General features: G+C 41.7%; 1 protein-coding gene across 3 annotated transcripts in view; it reads left to right on the top strand.

The window, feature by feature from the left end:
* Positions 1-13,013, top strand: part of LOC116426679 (ubiquitin-conjugating enzyme E2 R2) — a 33,763-nt gene that overhangs the window by 18,796 nt on the left and 1,954 nt on the right. For all 3 annotated transcript variants that reach the window (XM_031975983.2, XM_076368364.1, XM_031975974.2), the window contains one exon: positions 11,474-11,571. In XM_031975983.2, coding sequence (XP_031831843.1) covers positions 11,474-11,571 — 98 coding nt within the window. The remainder of the gene's footprint in view (positions 1-11,473; positions 11,572-13,013) is intronic.

Raw genomic sequence — 13,013 nt, 5'->3', positions numbered from 1 at the left:
TGCATCCGCTCGATTTCGTCGGAATGCCTCGATGAACAGAAGCTGTAGGAAAGTCTTCAGATTGATGAAGAATATTACCAGATAGTAAATCGATACGTAAGACGGTTACTGATTTCTTGGTAAAATTGTGTCTAACTAATATATTCGAAAGTATAAGTATCTACATTTCGAAATAATTTAATTTTCAAAATAGTTTAATAATACAGTTTTTCATAAATTTCAATTATTGATGTTTACGAGGATCTAGTCACCAATATGTTACCTCTTTCGCTACGCTACAGTTACTCTCTCTTTCGCACACTCCGCATCCCTCTCTCTCTCTCTCTCTCTCTCTCTCTCTCTCTCTCTCTCTCTCTCTCTCTCTCTGTACTTGTAGTTTCAGCGTTTTAATGGTTAAAAGTTTTTATTATTACTAAAGGTTATTGCTATTATTCAAGGAACTTTCTCTTCTTCAAACAATATCATTGAAGCAACTTATGGCGCGGTAAAGCATAAAACGGCGGACAGGACGCTCGTAGCGAAAGGGTTAAAAAGCATGGTTAACGTAAACATTTATTCGAAAGAGTTTAACCAATTGCGAACGACATAGTTCGAAGCCAACCATAGCCAACGATAGTCGTTTGAAATTGCCAGCGCATATTTCTGCCTACACGCTCACAAGATGCCAAATTCTGGACATATGTATTTACTATGCATAAACGATGTCTGTTCCATGTCCGTCGAATTGAAGTGCGACAAGGGGACACGGCCACTCGCGATCAACGTTGACGCTTCGGTTTTGACCGCTTCTGTTATTGGCTGAATCGCGTCAACGAAGATTGCGAATGAAACAATACAACGAAGTGGGATACAAATAAGTAATTGACACCCATATTCATTCCTTATCGTTATGTCTCAGTTTGTCGTATTCTATTTCATTTGTGATCTTCGTTACGATCTTCGTTGCGATTTGTCCTATTTGTGATGAAGAGAAGTAACGAAGATCGCAAATGAAACAGAACACGACAAAGTGAAATATAACGATAGGTAATGAATATGGTTGGCAATTACTTATTTGTATCTCACTTCGTCGTAATCAGTTTAATTTACGATCTTAGTTTACGCGAATCAGCCAATAAAAAAAAACGGTCGAAACCGATGCGTCAACATCCATCGCGAGTGGCTGTGTCTCCTTGTCTCACTTGCCATTCAGAACTAAGGATATGCGAAGAAACGTCGTCTGCCAACTGTGTTCGCCGGACGCATACATGCATTCATCGGCTACAGCAACGTGTCCTACGTGGGACACATATATGAGTCTTTCGGCTCTATCAGTTGTTTTCACCGAACGCATACATGAGTTTATCGGCTAGATTGATGGTTTACACAGGACGCATACTCCGCATTCACGAGAAGTGCCCAGGGACGACACAGGGGAAAGAGAGATCTCTCGCTAGAGGTTTTGTTTATATTTGATTTGTCATGTGTAACCGTATTGACGATTAGCAAATTATTATTGAAAACGAGAAAGGTGAAAATTCATTTCTCGGTGCATCTCAGGAGAGGAATGGCGGTTGGGCTGCACGTTTTCGCGATGATCCGGGGGTAAACGGTTCCCGATAATCCAGCGCGCGGTGTTGTTGCCAAGGTTCCGCCCTCCGCCGGCCATCAGAAATAATACGGGCATGTTACCACGTGTACATCGTTAGAATGTGTCACGTAATTCGTGTGCAAACCTGTGGAATCCACGTAACGTCGCGGAAACGTTCAATGACGACCGAATGACTTTCCAACGAGGTCCCTTTTGTCCGCGATCGTCTCGCCACGTGAGTCACGTGCGTGACAGAGATTTCTTGCACCGCGGGGGATCTTGGCGAGCGCCGTGAACATGAGACCGGGCTACGGCCAGTGCCGCGGACGACAATAACAGCTCTTCCCCGGGCCCGTTTGAATTCTTTTCCCTCCCGTACGGTCGCGCGACCCGGCATTGTTCCGCCGGGATGGTTTGTCGAACGACAAGTTACCGCTGGAATCTAGATGACACCGTGAAGAATAAAAAGTAAATCGCTTCTTCCTCTCTTGCCGGCTGATAAGAGACCGGAATGTAGAACGGGTCGAGTTCAGCTTTCTCCTTTCGACTTTTGATTACGATCGTAGAGTTCTTATTAAATGTTATTGGTTACCGGACTGCGGATCTTCATACGAATTCAACATTTAAGGGTATTGTTGAATAATAGAATCACGGTAGATAAATGTTTTTACTGGTGAGAATCGTTGTAAAAAGCATTACACTTCGGGTATTTTGTAGAAGAAGAAAATAAGGCTGAGAGTGATTGAACTCGAGCCGCCATTTTGTTGGCTCGCGATATTTACTACCATGCTACGCCGGTGAGACGCTCGGTTCCCAGAAGCAACATATGCAAGTTAAACGTAAAGTTTCTTAATTCTTCGTTGCAAATGATTCGTTAACGACATACTGTATTTATTCATGTATTTATTGGTTTACGGTATATGTCGAGACGATGTATAATCAAGGCACCTATGTGTCCTCCTGCCGAAATGAGGTATCAAGGCATTAATCGAAAATATATCGAAATAACCAATGTACTCGACACTCATTACCTATTGAACCAAGTACAGTAACAAAGTAAACGAAGAATAAAATATAAATTTCAATGGAACAATCATCCGAATGAAATGTTATCGAACTGGTACGCCATTCCTGCCGCAAGTTACCGAACGATCCGGGCGCTATCGAATGGCTGGTTGATTACGCTCGTTTCCGTTTGTTTCTTTCCACTTTTTCCCTGATTTCTTTCTCCTTCTTTCTTTTTTATATATATAAAACGTCCCGTTAATTGTGCTTCGGAGATGGCGAACGAGCGTTCGCCGGGCTCGCGGGACTGTTGCGAAATCATAGGCTCTCCGGCTCGCCCTCGCGAAGAGAGAGAAGAGGTCGACGCCTCAGGATTCGACGAACCGTGAAACGTCTGTGACCGGCACGTACCTACGTGCACGTGCACGTGCACGTACCACACACGCGGGGCCAGATCAATCCTGCAGCCGTGCGTCGCCGTGTGTGTACGGCTTGTCGTGGGTTCGGTGCATCCGTGTCCCTTCCCTGCGCGGCTCCGGCGTGTCGGCAACAAGGGTTACGGATGTATTACAGTCCGCAGTGAAATGATAAGACACCCCTCGGCTTCGAATCATTCGACATCAGCGCTGCGTGAAATATTCAGATGGTAAATTTTCAGACCTTTGTGTTAGTTAAGTGTAGTATTCGAATAGGGGGTTTGGAGAATTTCGACTGGGGAATTTGGAGAATTTTGGATAGGAAATTTGGAGAATTTCAAATGGTACGTTTGGAGAATTCCAAATAGGACATTTCGAGAATTCTAAATAGTAAAGTTGAAGAATTTCAAATAGAAAATTTTGTAAAATTCAAATGGTAAATTTCATGAATTTCAAATGGTAAATTTCGTGAATCTCAGATTGTAAATTTGGAGAATTTTAAATATTAAACTCAGAGTATATTAAATATTAAATTTCAAGAATTTCAAAAAGAAAATTTCAAAAATTTCAACCAATAAATACCAAGAGCTTCGAATCATAAATATAGCAAGAAAATTGCTTTTCAAGTTCGACACAGTATCTACAATCCACATAAACATAAATATCACAAAAAGATGTACTATTATTTTCATAAAAAGAAATGTTCACATCTCTTCACCTTCACGGAAGCATGTAGAAGTACATAAACAGCAGTATTCAAAAACATCGTAGCATGCGACAATCTCCAAGAATACACAAACGATCCTGTCGTTTCGCGACAGAGTGTAGGCGGCAGCGTTTACGAACGGCATTGGCCGTAAGGTGAAAACGGTCTCCGATAAGGTCGCGCTCGGGACCTCTCCAGCGTTAACGGGACCTAGGTAGAGCGGATGGTTTTCATGGGAACCGAACGAGACGAGCCCGAGACTCACTCCGAGCCGCCGCTTCCGCCATTCGAAAAATAGTCACGTTGCCCGACGGATTCGTAGAAGTTGTGTTTTACCGGAGTCTGACGACCAACTCGTCGATCCTTCTGGAAATTTAATTAGAATATCCGCGTCGCGAACGTTCTCGGGTACACGGCCGAACCGGATTAAAATGTTAAGTGGGAGATCGTGTTCGAAATCCGGCGCAATTAACAGTTGCACGGTGATAATCGAGATTATCACTTGGACTTCGAATTTCCTGCATTGACGACATGAGAAAATTTGCGAGACTGCCGAGAATCGGGGCAAGCTTTAATTACCACAGTAAATTTAATTTAACGCTAGATTTACGTGGACAATTTGACGAATATTAAATTTTATGAATGTCATTTGCTAAAGGTTTTAGACGATTTTAAATGATATACTGATCTTCTATTCTTGAAGCTCTAATTTCTAAGATCTATATTATTGAACGCCTATTTTTCTAGGGACAATACAATGAAGCGCAGTAAACGTAACTCTATTGTGCAAATTGAACTTTGTTCAGCTTTCTGAACACATAGTGAAATTACGTGTACAACATGACACCGAAAGGGTAATTAAACTTTGCTTTCACAGTTAAATTTTGATTAAGGATACAGAAGGATCCAAGTCAGAGTTATAAATCTTCTTTAATCCTTGAGAAAGTGAAATACGGTGGGAAAGTTCAGTCACTTATTCCGATGCCTCCCGCTACAAACAAGGTTGTAGTTCTCGCGAAACCGAATGGACCCGAGAATGATTCTAATTAGACTAAAACGCAACGATGCTCTACAGCTGCGTCCGTCGTTGACCGAAGTAGGTTGCCCGGTAATAAAAAGGCAGAACAAAGAAATAAAAACTTTCGTGGAAACATGGAAAGCAACGACGATAAGATTCGGTATAAAGATTAACGACCGTTCAAAGTCGCGTGATCGAGTTCAAGGATCGTCCCGATCGATGCTGCGCTGTCGCCTGAAAATCTCTGATCGCTCACGACAATTTTGAACCAATGGGAAAAGTAAAAATGAAATGACACGGCTCTCTCATTTCACATTCATTGATTTACTGTTACAATCTCCAACGAACTTCAATCTCTTTATTTCACTCGTAACATCTAAGAGTTAAAATCTGAAACAGAAATCATAAGTAAATCTAACAATTCTATTTTCCAAAATTAATCGATTACCTCTTTCCAAAGCCATGATTATACACATTTTTACAAGTAAGAAAACATCGTTCATTTAATACTTTTAACAATAACCCGAAGGCACTACAAATCTTTCCAAAATATCTCAAACTATTCAATCCTCAACAACCCAATACATTTTTATACTACAACTAATTCATAGAAAATCATTCAAATAAAACGAAAAAACTTCCTTCCTTAAAATATCAGTAACATCAACAAACATACATTCATTAGACAAACTAATAAATACCAAAATACTTTCATTCCAACGTGAAAAGTACTTTAAAAATACATTCGTCGTACGCTAGAGTTGTTCATGGTTAGTCTCTCACTCGCATATGAAATTGAAATATAAAACAAGAAAGAAAGACAACAACCGATGGGATTCGGTTGAACGATACCGTATTCGTGCGTGGAACGGCAGTGAGAGAGGTGATCGAACCGTTTCCACAGTTTCATCTCCGGATGAATCACTCGGATGAGCATGCGATACTTGCCCGCGGATGGAACGCTGCATGTTCGGGCTGCGGATCCAAACAGGAAACCCTACAGACGATCAGCGTTTCTAAATATCGTCGCGGAGGAACGCGTGGGCGCGAGTGCGTGCGTGCGTGCGTGCGTGCGTGTTTGCCGATTTTTCCCGGTCGGAGCATCGCGTCGTCCGCGAGATATTCCCGGTAGTCGTTGGCCGCGCTATCGCGAGGGCAGCCGTCCAACATTCTCCCGGCCGTGAAAACTTATTAAACTCTATTACCCTCTTGGCGGCTGCTAGGAGAGTCTACTTCGACGCTGGGATCACCGCGGCGCAGCGCGTTTCTAGGAAATTCCGAACGACGGACGAGAGCTGCGGGGAAACGCGGTTAAGACGTGTTGCTTTGAACCTTCAACCGTTCGAGTCCCACGGGTTTTTCCCGACACCCGGTAGAAAAGTGCCAAGCGACCACGCTTATTTCAGTTCAACTCGGAAACTGAATTACGCTTTTCCATTTTTAAATAAAAGAATTCTATACGCGATCGTTTCAGTTTTCCATTTCCAAGCGGGTAATAACAAAACGAAAATAAATGATCGGTAGGAAAAGAAATAAGTAAACTTGATTTGATTCTATGGACCAATAGGCTGGCACTTCCAGGCAATGTAATGGAGAGCGTGAACGCGCCTGTATGAGAACATCGTGAATTTTGGAGCTAGTAAAATTTTCGTTGTATAGTTGGTACTATTGCTGTGTGGAGATATTTAAATAAGTATTCGTCTATTAGTTTCTATCGACAAGAATATTTAACATTAATCGGTAGCTTCTGGATTTTCTGAACGGTTAAATTCAAGTCCATATTTAAAGCTTTTTTACAACTGCCAAGCAGTCGATTTGGCTTTTTTAAATTCTCTAGAAACTCTAAGAGGGCAACTGAAGAGATTTTGAATGATTTACCGTTTAGTTCGTTAATGAATTTTTGTTTCTGGTCATTTTTCGAAGAAGCATTTGTTATCTTTTTAGTAATTGCGATAAGAAGGAATCGGTAATTGATCGTTTTGACTTGTTTGGTAGTTTGGTAGAAGCATTCCTACGTTATAATATAGTATTCTCCGAATTTCGTAGCATTTCGATACAATTTTCCTATATTTTGCACTGGAAACTTTCAAATCCTTCTGGATCAAAGAATCTAGCAAGGCTTAGAGATAGTGAAGATAATAAACAGAGATCGTAAAGATAAATCGTTTAATGGCAAGTAATTCTAGAGTCATCGAAACTCGAAGAAGGTAAACAAAGTATTAATAGAGAAATGAGATCGTCAAATGTTGAAAGACATGGATATATTCGTTCAGTCTTGTTTATACTTTTCATTGCGTTTTAATTCGTGAATACCCTCGTTCAAAATAAACCATATTATTCTATAAGAGTTACAATTGAAATCATTTATATGCATCCATGTAAATTATGATTACAAGTGAAAGGAGGCTACAAAATTCATTCAGGAAAACCATTCGATTATTAACCTACATGCAGCTGCAGTTCACTACATATTACTAAATCTGAAAATAGCTCTTTCCACGAAACTCAGCTTAAGACCCAACTCGAACGCTTAGGATCTAGTAGTCTTCGATCCTCAGACTCCCGCAAAACTCAACGAAACGCTGCAACGCGTTGAATTTCCTGCGGCGCGAAAAATCGTTCGGTTTTACGCGAGAAATTAGGTCAGCGCCGCTTGACCCCCTTTTTTCTGTTCTCGGTGAGGTACATACATACCTACGCGAGGTTGCTACTTTGCTGCTTGCGTCGGACCAATTTAGAAGCCGTTCAGCTTCGGCTCGCGGACTTTCGCCGGTAAAAAAGCCGCGTGAAGGATTGGCCAGATACAACGTTGTCACGGTTCCCCGATTTCTTGGCCCGTTCGAATTTTCTGAAATCGCGGCAACCTGCGGGACCGAGGGAACATTCTACCCGTGCTGCTGCTGGCCAATCGCCAACGGGACACTGCGGCATGCTCGCGCTTTTGTCCACAAAGAACTTGCTTACCACATGAGACGCTTCCTTTTCTCTCTCGTTTCTTTTTACAAGTGATACGAGTCCGCGTTTTCTTGCCTCGAGATGTTCGCGACGGCTCGCGTTTCGTAGCGTGCGGACACATTACTGGACATTGACAAGCTTGTTTTTAATGTTCAAGATCCCAAATTCTGTAGGTAGCTTGTCAATCTTTATGAAGAATCAAAATTTTATGAAGCGATTCAAAAGAACGGGATCGACGAAGGCTACAAGATTGACTGGTTTCTTTTTCAAAGTATATTAGGAAATATAAGTATCAACATTCTATTTCATGTTCTACGTACTCATAATTATAAATACAGATCCACTTACAAGATTTTTATTATGCAGTTCAGTAGATCGCAATGAAACTTCGACAATAGTTCATAAAAAGCAAATATCCCCTGTGCTTCGTATCAAGCATCATTTACATTCAATAGGGTGAAATCGTCCTCCGAAGCGAGAAACATATTCGATCCACCATCTCAGGAACCTCTGTGACCAGGAGTACGTTTTCAACAGCACGATTGTGCCCGAATAAGGAAACCATTTGGAAAAATCGGTTAGATCGAGCCAATTGAAACATGTGTTTCCCATGAACCGAATATTTTCCATCTCCCTGGGGCTTTCCTCTTCTCTCGAAGTCGCGTGGTGTTCGTAATATTCCTCTCGATCCCAACGATTTCAAGGACAGTGCGATTCTCAGAAGCTTGAAATGATTGCTCCCTAGAGAAAGAGAGAGAGGGAGAGAGCTCGAGCGGCAACCGTGTCCTGATGAGAAATGGGTCAACCAAGCTGAGGGGTTGAGGCATTTGGAGGAACAGTCCGTTGGAGGGGGTTGGGTTATGTTACAACATCGAGAGAAAAATCGAACGACCCAGTTCCGTCTTCTTGATTCGGTTGGCCACGCGTTTCACCCTAATGTTGTTCCTCCTTCCAGTATTTTTTTCTCTATTCTCTTGGTAATCCGAGCGGAATCAACGCGTTACGAGCTGGTCGATAATGCGCAGGACCGTTAGCGTGTGCACGAGCGAAATGCAACGGATCGTGTATCCTATTTAATATTCACAAGTTGCCCATCGAACCAGCACCCATGAAAATTGCATCCAATATCGCAGCTATTCGTTGCTATTTCGTTGACCTTGTTTACCGCGAATACGAATAGAATTTGATTAGTTCAGCGTACCTATGTAAAAACTAGATTCCACGTTTCAACAGAGAATTTTACTGATTCGCCGTGATCGAAGTGGTACCTGAACTTTCAGTTTATTCGATGATTCCTCTCGACATTTCTTTGATCGGACATTCTCGAATTCCTCGCATTTAACCCTAACAACGCGCAGATTTATTTCGCGAGTATATTATAATTGGTTACAGCTGGACTAAGAAATCAGCGATTTGCATGATGCATCGAAGCATCAAATTTTCCGCTCCGTCTGGGACAAATTGCACGGTCAGATCTTAATTACCCGGCATAAGCATATTCGCGGCTAACTCGGCTGCGGCGGGAGGGTTGAAGCTTAATGACCCTACCTTCTATCGCGTGGGTTTCCGGTATTTGCCGAAATATCGCGTGGTAAAGTGTTACGGCTGCGAAAGCATCGAAGACAATGTTGTCTTCATTGAATACGTATCATCGCTAGCCATCTCATCATTATCTACGAATCAGGTTCGAAGAAAAGAATTCTTTGCAATCGTGCATTAAGACATACCTTCAATTACACAACAGCATTCCACCAATTTCAATCTCAATTATCACTAAATATCATAGTCACGTCGTACTTCCCTAGCACACCAAATAAACTGGTAAATTACCATATTAAACAGCCGAACCGAATAATATGCACGCGACTTCCATAATGAAGAACCTGAACACTTCGTGTCGTTCGAAGCTTAATTTACTTACTAATTATAATACCCCTACAGACATTTATTAATTACTATTAATTCGCTCTTCCTCGATGTTTTTCATAATGCGGTGACACAGGTTCCACGTACCAGGTTCCAGGTTTACGATCGCTCGCGCACGAGATTTCCAGTTCGCCCGATGTAGCAGAAAGTATACACACGCGACAAATTCGACGTTATCCGAGATACTCGATAACAGCGTGGCTGTTGCGCTGATAGGGAGCGGGGACGCGCGGTGTGTGTCTCTCCTGTCGGCTTTCGCGTAGCTGTTTCTTGCCGCGATCGATCGGATTTGAACGGTCCGGTGAACCGGGACGAGCGTGCCGCGAAGAGACGCACGCGGCGCTAGAAATCGCCGTGTAAATGCTAATCGAGATTACCGGCCGGATTAGCAGACGTTCCAGTCGACTGGACGCGGAAGTGGTCACTGGTAACGGTCAACGGACGAGAAACTGTACAACTTCCTCTCGGCGTACCCTCTAACGGCTGAGACTTAGTCTTACCGTGGCCCTCCGTGATCCCTTTGCGGGTGACGATTCTTTAACACGAACACTACCGAGAAGTTGAATTGACTTTTCTAAAATCCTCTATAGAAACTCCAAAGGTGCATATATTGTGACTTCAGTTGATTTACAATTCTGTTTGCGTATTGCTAAATCAATTTCGCTAATAATCTCTCAGAGAAACACCTGTTATTTTTTTAATAATCGTAAAAAGAAGAAATTAGGAACGGGTAATTCTGACCCGTTTGGTAGTTTTAGTGTTAACTTCTTGATAAATCGTAACCTACGATTTTCTCTTATCAAAGAAAAGAGGAAAAGGCAGTGTAACACAGGATTCAAATCGCAAGGAAATATAACCACATGCCACGCAAACCTTTCCACCGAGTTACACGAGGTCCCACTTATTTGCATAAAAATCCTCTGTTCAACGATCTGGTTGGAACCGATCGCTAGCCACTGGAGCTTCATCCTCCTCGTTGGAGCCTCGGTCCAAGGACAACGGGGAGGAACACGAAGAAGCTTCGCTGACAAACTGTGCACGAGCTCAGCTCCGTTCGGTCGTTCCCGAGCACCGAATATGGCAAGCAAACGGATTGCCGAGGGTGACGATGCGGTTGAGAGGGGTGGAGGGGCAAGGATATTCAGGTGGCCGATAGACACACCGTGAGGTTTCGTCCTTCGGACCCAGACGTTTGTTTCCCCCTGTGGGTAACGCGCTCTCAGGGACGATTAACGCGGAACTGAACTCCTCCTCCTCCTCCTCCTCCTCCTCCTCCTCCTTTTTCTCCTTTCTTTTCGCGATCGAGGATTTGCCGAAGTCGATCGTTGCCCTTGAGCAAACAGAGTACGATATAAGTCGCTCAGAAGCCAGTGCGGTTAAATCTATTTTTCAATATTATTGATTTTTGTAAATTTTAATGGAATAAATAATATTCTTTCGAGTTATTAAAGGATTTACTCGATTCTTCATTTTTCCTGGGTCAGAAAGCCCTATTTTCTATAACTTCTGAATATGTTGTATAATGATTTCAGAAACCAGAACATTAATTTTCTCAATATTTGTTTTCTAGACTTTACTGCATTTGCCTCTGAGCGACTCATATGAGAAATCTGGCACGCGAACTTAACACTAAAAGAAGGAATTAAGATTTGCTCATGATTATTGCGATATGTAAGTTAATCGGAGTTTGAGTGAATGCAATGTTGTTATTTGTATAAGGGAAAAATGTGTACATCTTCAGTTGAAAGAATAATAGATTATATATGCAACCAAGATTATAGAATTATTGTGAATGTTATTATTATCAATACACAGTCCCTACAATTACGGTCTGTTTACGGGACAATTTCTGATATGTCGAATTTTCTTTTACGCAGAATGGAGATCTGTGCATATCGATCCTGCATCCGCCCGTAGACGATCCGCAGAGCGGTGAGCTGCCGTGCGAGAGGTGGAATCCAACACAGAACGTCAGGTGAGTGTCCCGATACGAGCATCATGTGAGTCGCTCAGAAGCCAATACGGTTAGGTTGATTTTTTAATATTTTCTGATTTTTATACATTTAATTGAATAAATAATATTCTGTTTAGTTATTAAAGGATTTACTCGTTTGTTCGTTTTTTTTTTCTAGATCAGAAAATCCTTCTTTTTATAGCTTCTGAACATGTTGTATAATAATTTCAGAAGCCAAATCATTAGTTTTCTCAATTTTTCTTTTCTGGACCGCATTGGCTTCTAAGCGACTCATGCGTGAGTAGCATTCCGTTTCGAAAACATGATAGGTAGAATAAATACACCAAGTATCATTTAACATTAAATTCATGGAACGAGCCAATTTGACTGATATCGATTTTTATAAACATTATTTGGCACTCTGAAATCTCTAATTCCCAAGACCTAAATGGACGTATATCAATTTCTTTAAAAGCGATAGGATAAATTGTACAGCAAATGTCCGTAAATCTAGCGTTTAATGATTCGACGTTTAAGAAATAAATCATAGAATAACGTCAGCTTGTCAAAGACAATCACTGAGCAGATGTTGACGATGAGAATGGTAAAAGTTACACGAATCGTAGGAGTGCATTACGCTCAGCGTGGAAATATTTTTCACTCATAAAATTTTGACAAGTTTACGGAAAGTGAGAGTCAAACGTGGAACTTGAGCGATAATTTCGGTTTCACGATGCAGGGGTACGCGAATGGTACCGCTAGACGGTCGGCACGTCAAGTTACGACCGCTGCGAAGTCGCATAAACAGTTGCCGGTTGGAATTTTTTCAAAATTTCTCGCGGTAGTCAACAAATTCACGGTAGAACCACGGGTATGTGAAATCGACTCATTCCAGGTTTCTCTCGCAAACATGATTAACACTAGAACTACCGCTTATTTATCAATCTTAACATATAATTCTTACAGAGACGGTAACAATACTTTTTGATTATTTCCAAAATCATTTCCAATACTGAATACTTTTAAACCATCAGTAATTGCAAAATAAAATCACTGAAATCCGCCATTTTGACGGGTACGGTAGTTCTAGTGTTAAAAACCTATATACACTCCTCCAAGAGACTATTAAAACATATCAATTCACTTCGTCCAACATGCAAACTGAAAAACGAATGAATCGATGCATCGACTAATACACTCAGGTAATTAATAAAAAAGAAAACTGCACTGCTTTTGCCTAATAAAAAAAGATTCAGCTGATTCTGTAACCTCTGATAAAGAGGAATTCACCTGCTCCTGCGATTTATGAAAAAAACAAATTCGACTGCTAGATAGTGGTATTAAATATTCATAGGTTGGTGTATTTGTGATACGTACAGTACGGAAGGTGCAGTCTGCCGATGCACACGCGATCATGCGCAAATACGCTGCTCGGCAGCCGTCCGGCCCCGTGTTATCAGATA

Source organism: Nomia melanderi, chromosome 6 (genome assembly GCF_051020985.1).
Source record: "Nomia melanderi isolate GNS246 chromosome 6, iyNomMela1, whole genome shotgun sequence".
Taxonomy (NCBI): Eukaryota; Metazoa; Arthropoda; class Insecta; order Hymenoptera; family Halictidae; genus Nomia; species Nomia melanderi.
The sequence above is the reverse complement of the archived record's forward strand: the minus strand, read 5'-3'. Positions and strand labels throughout refer to the sequence as shown.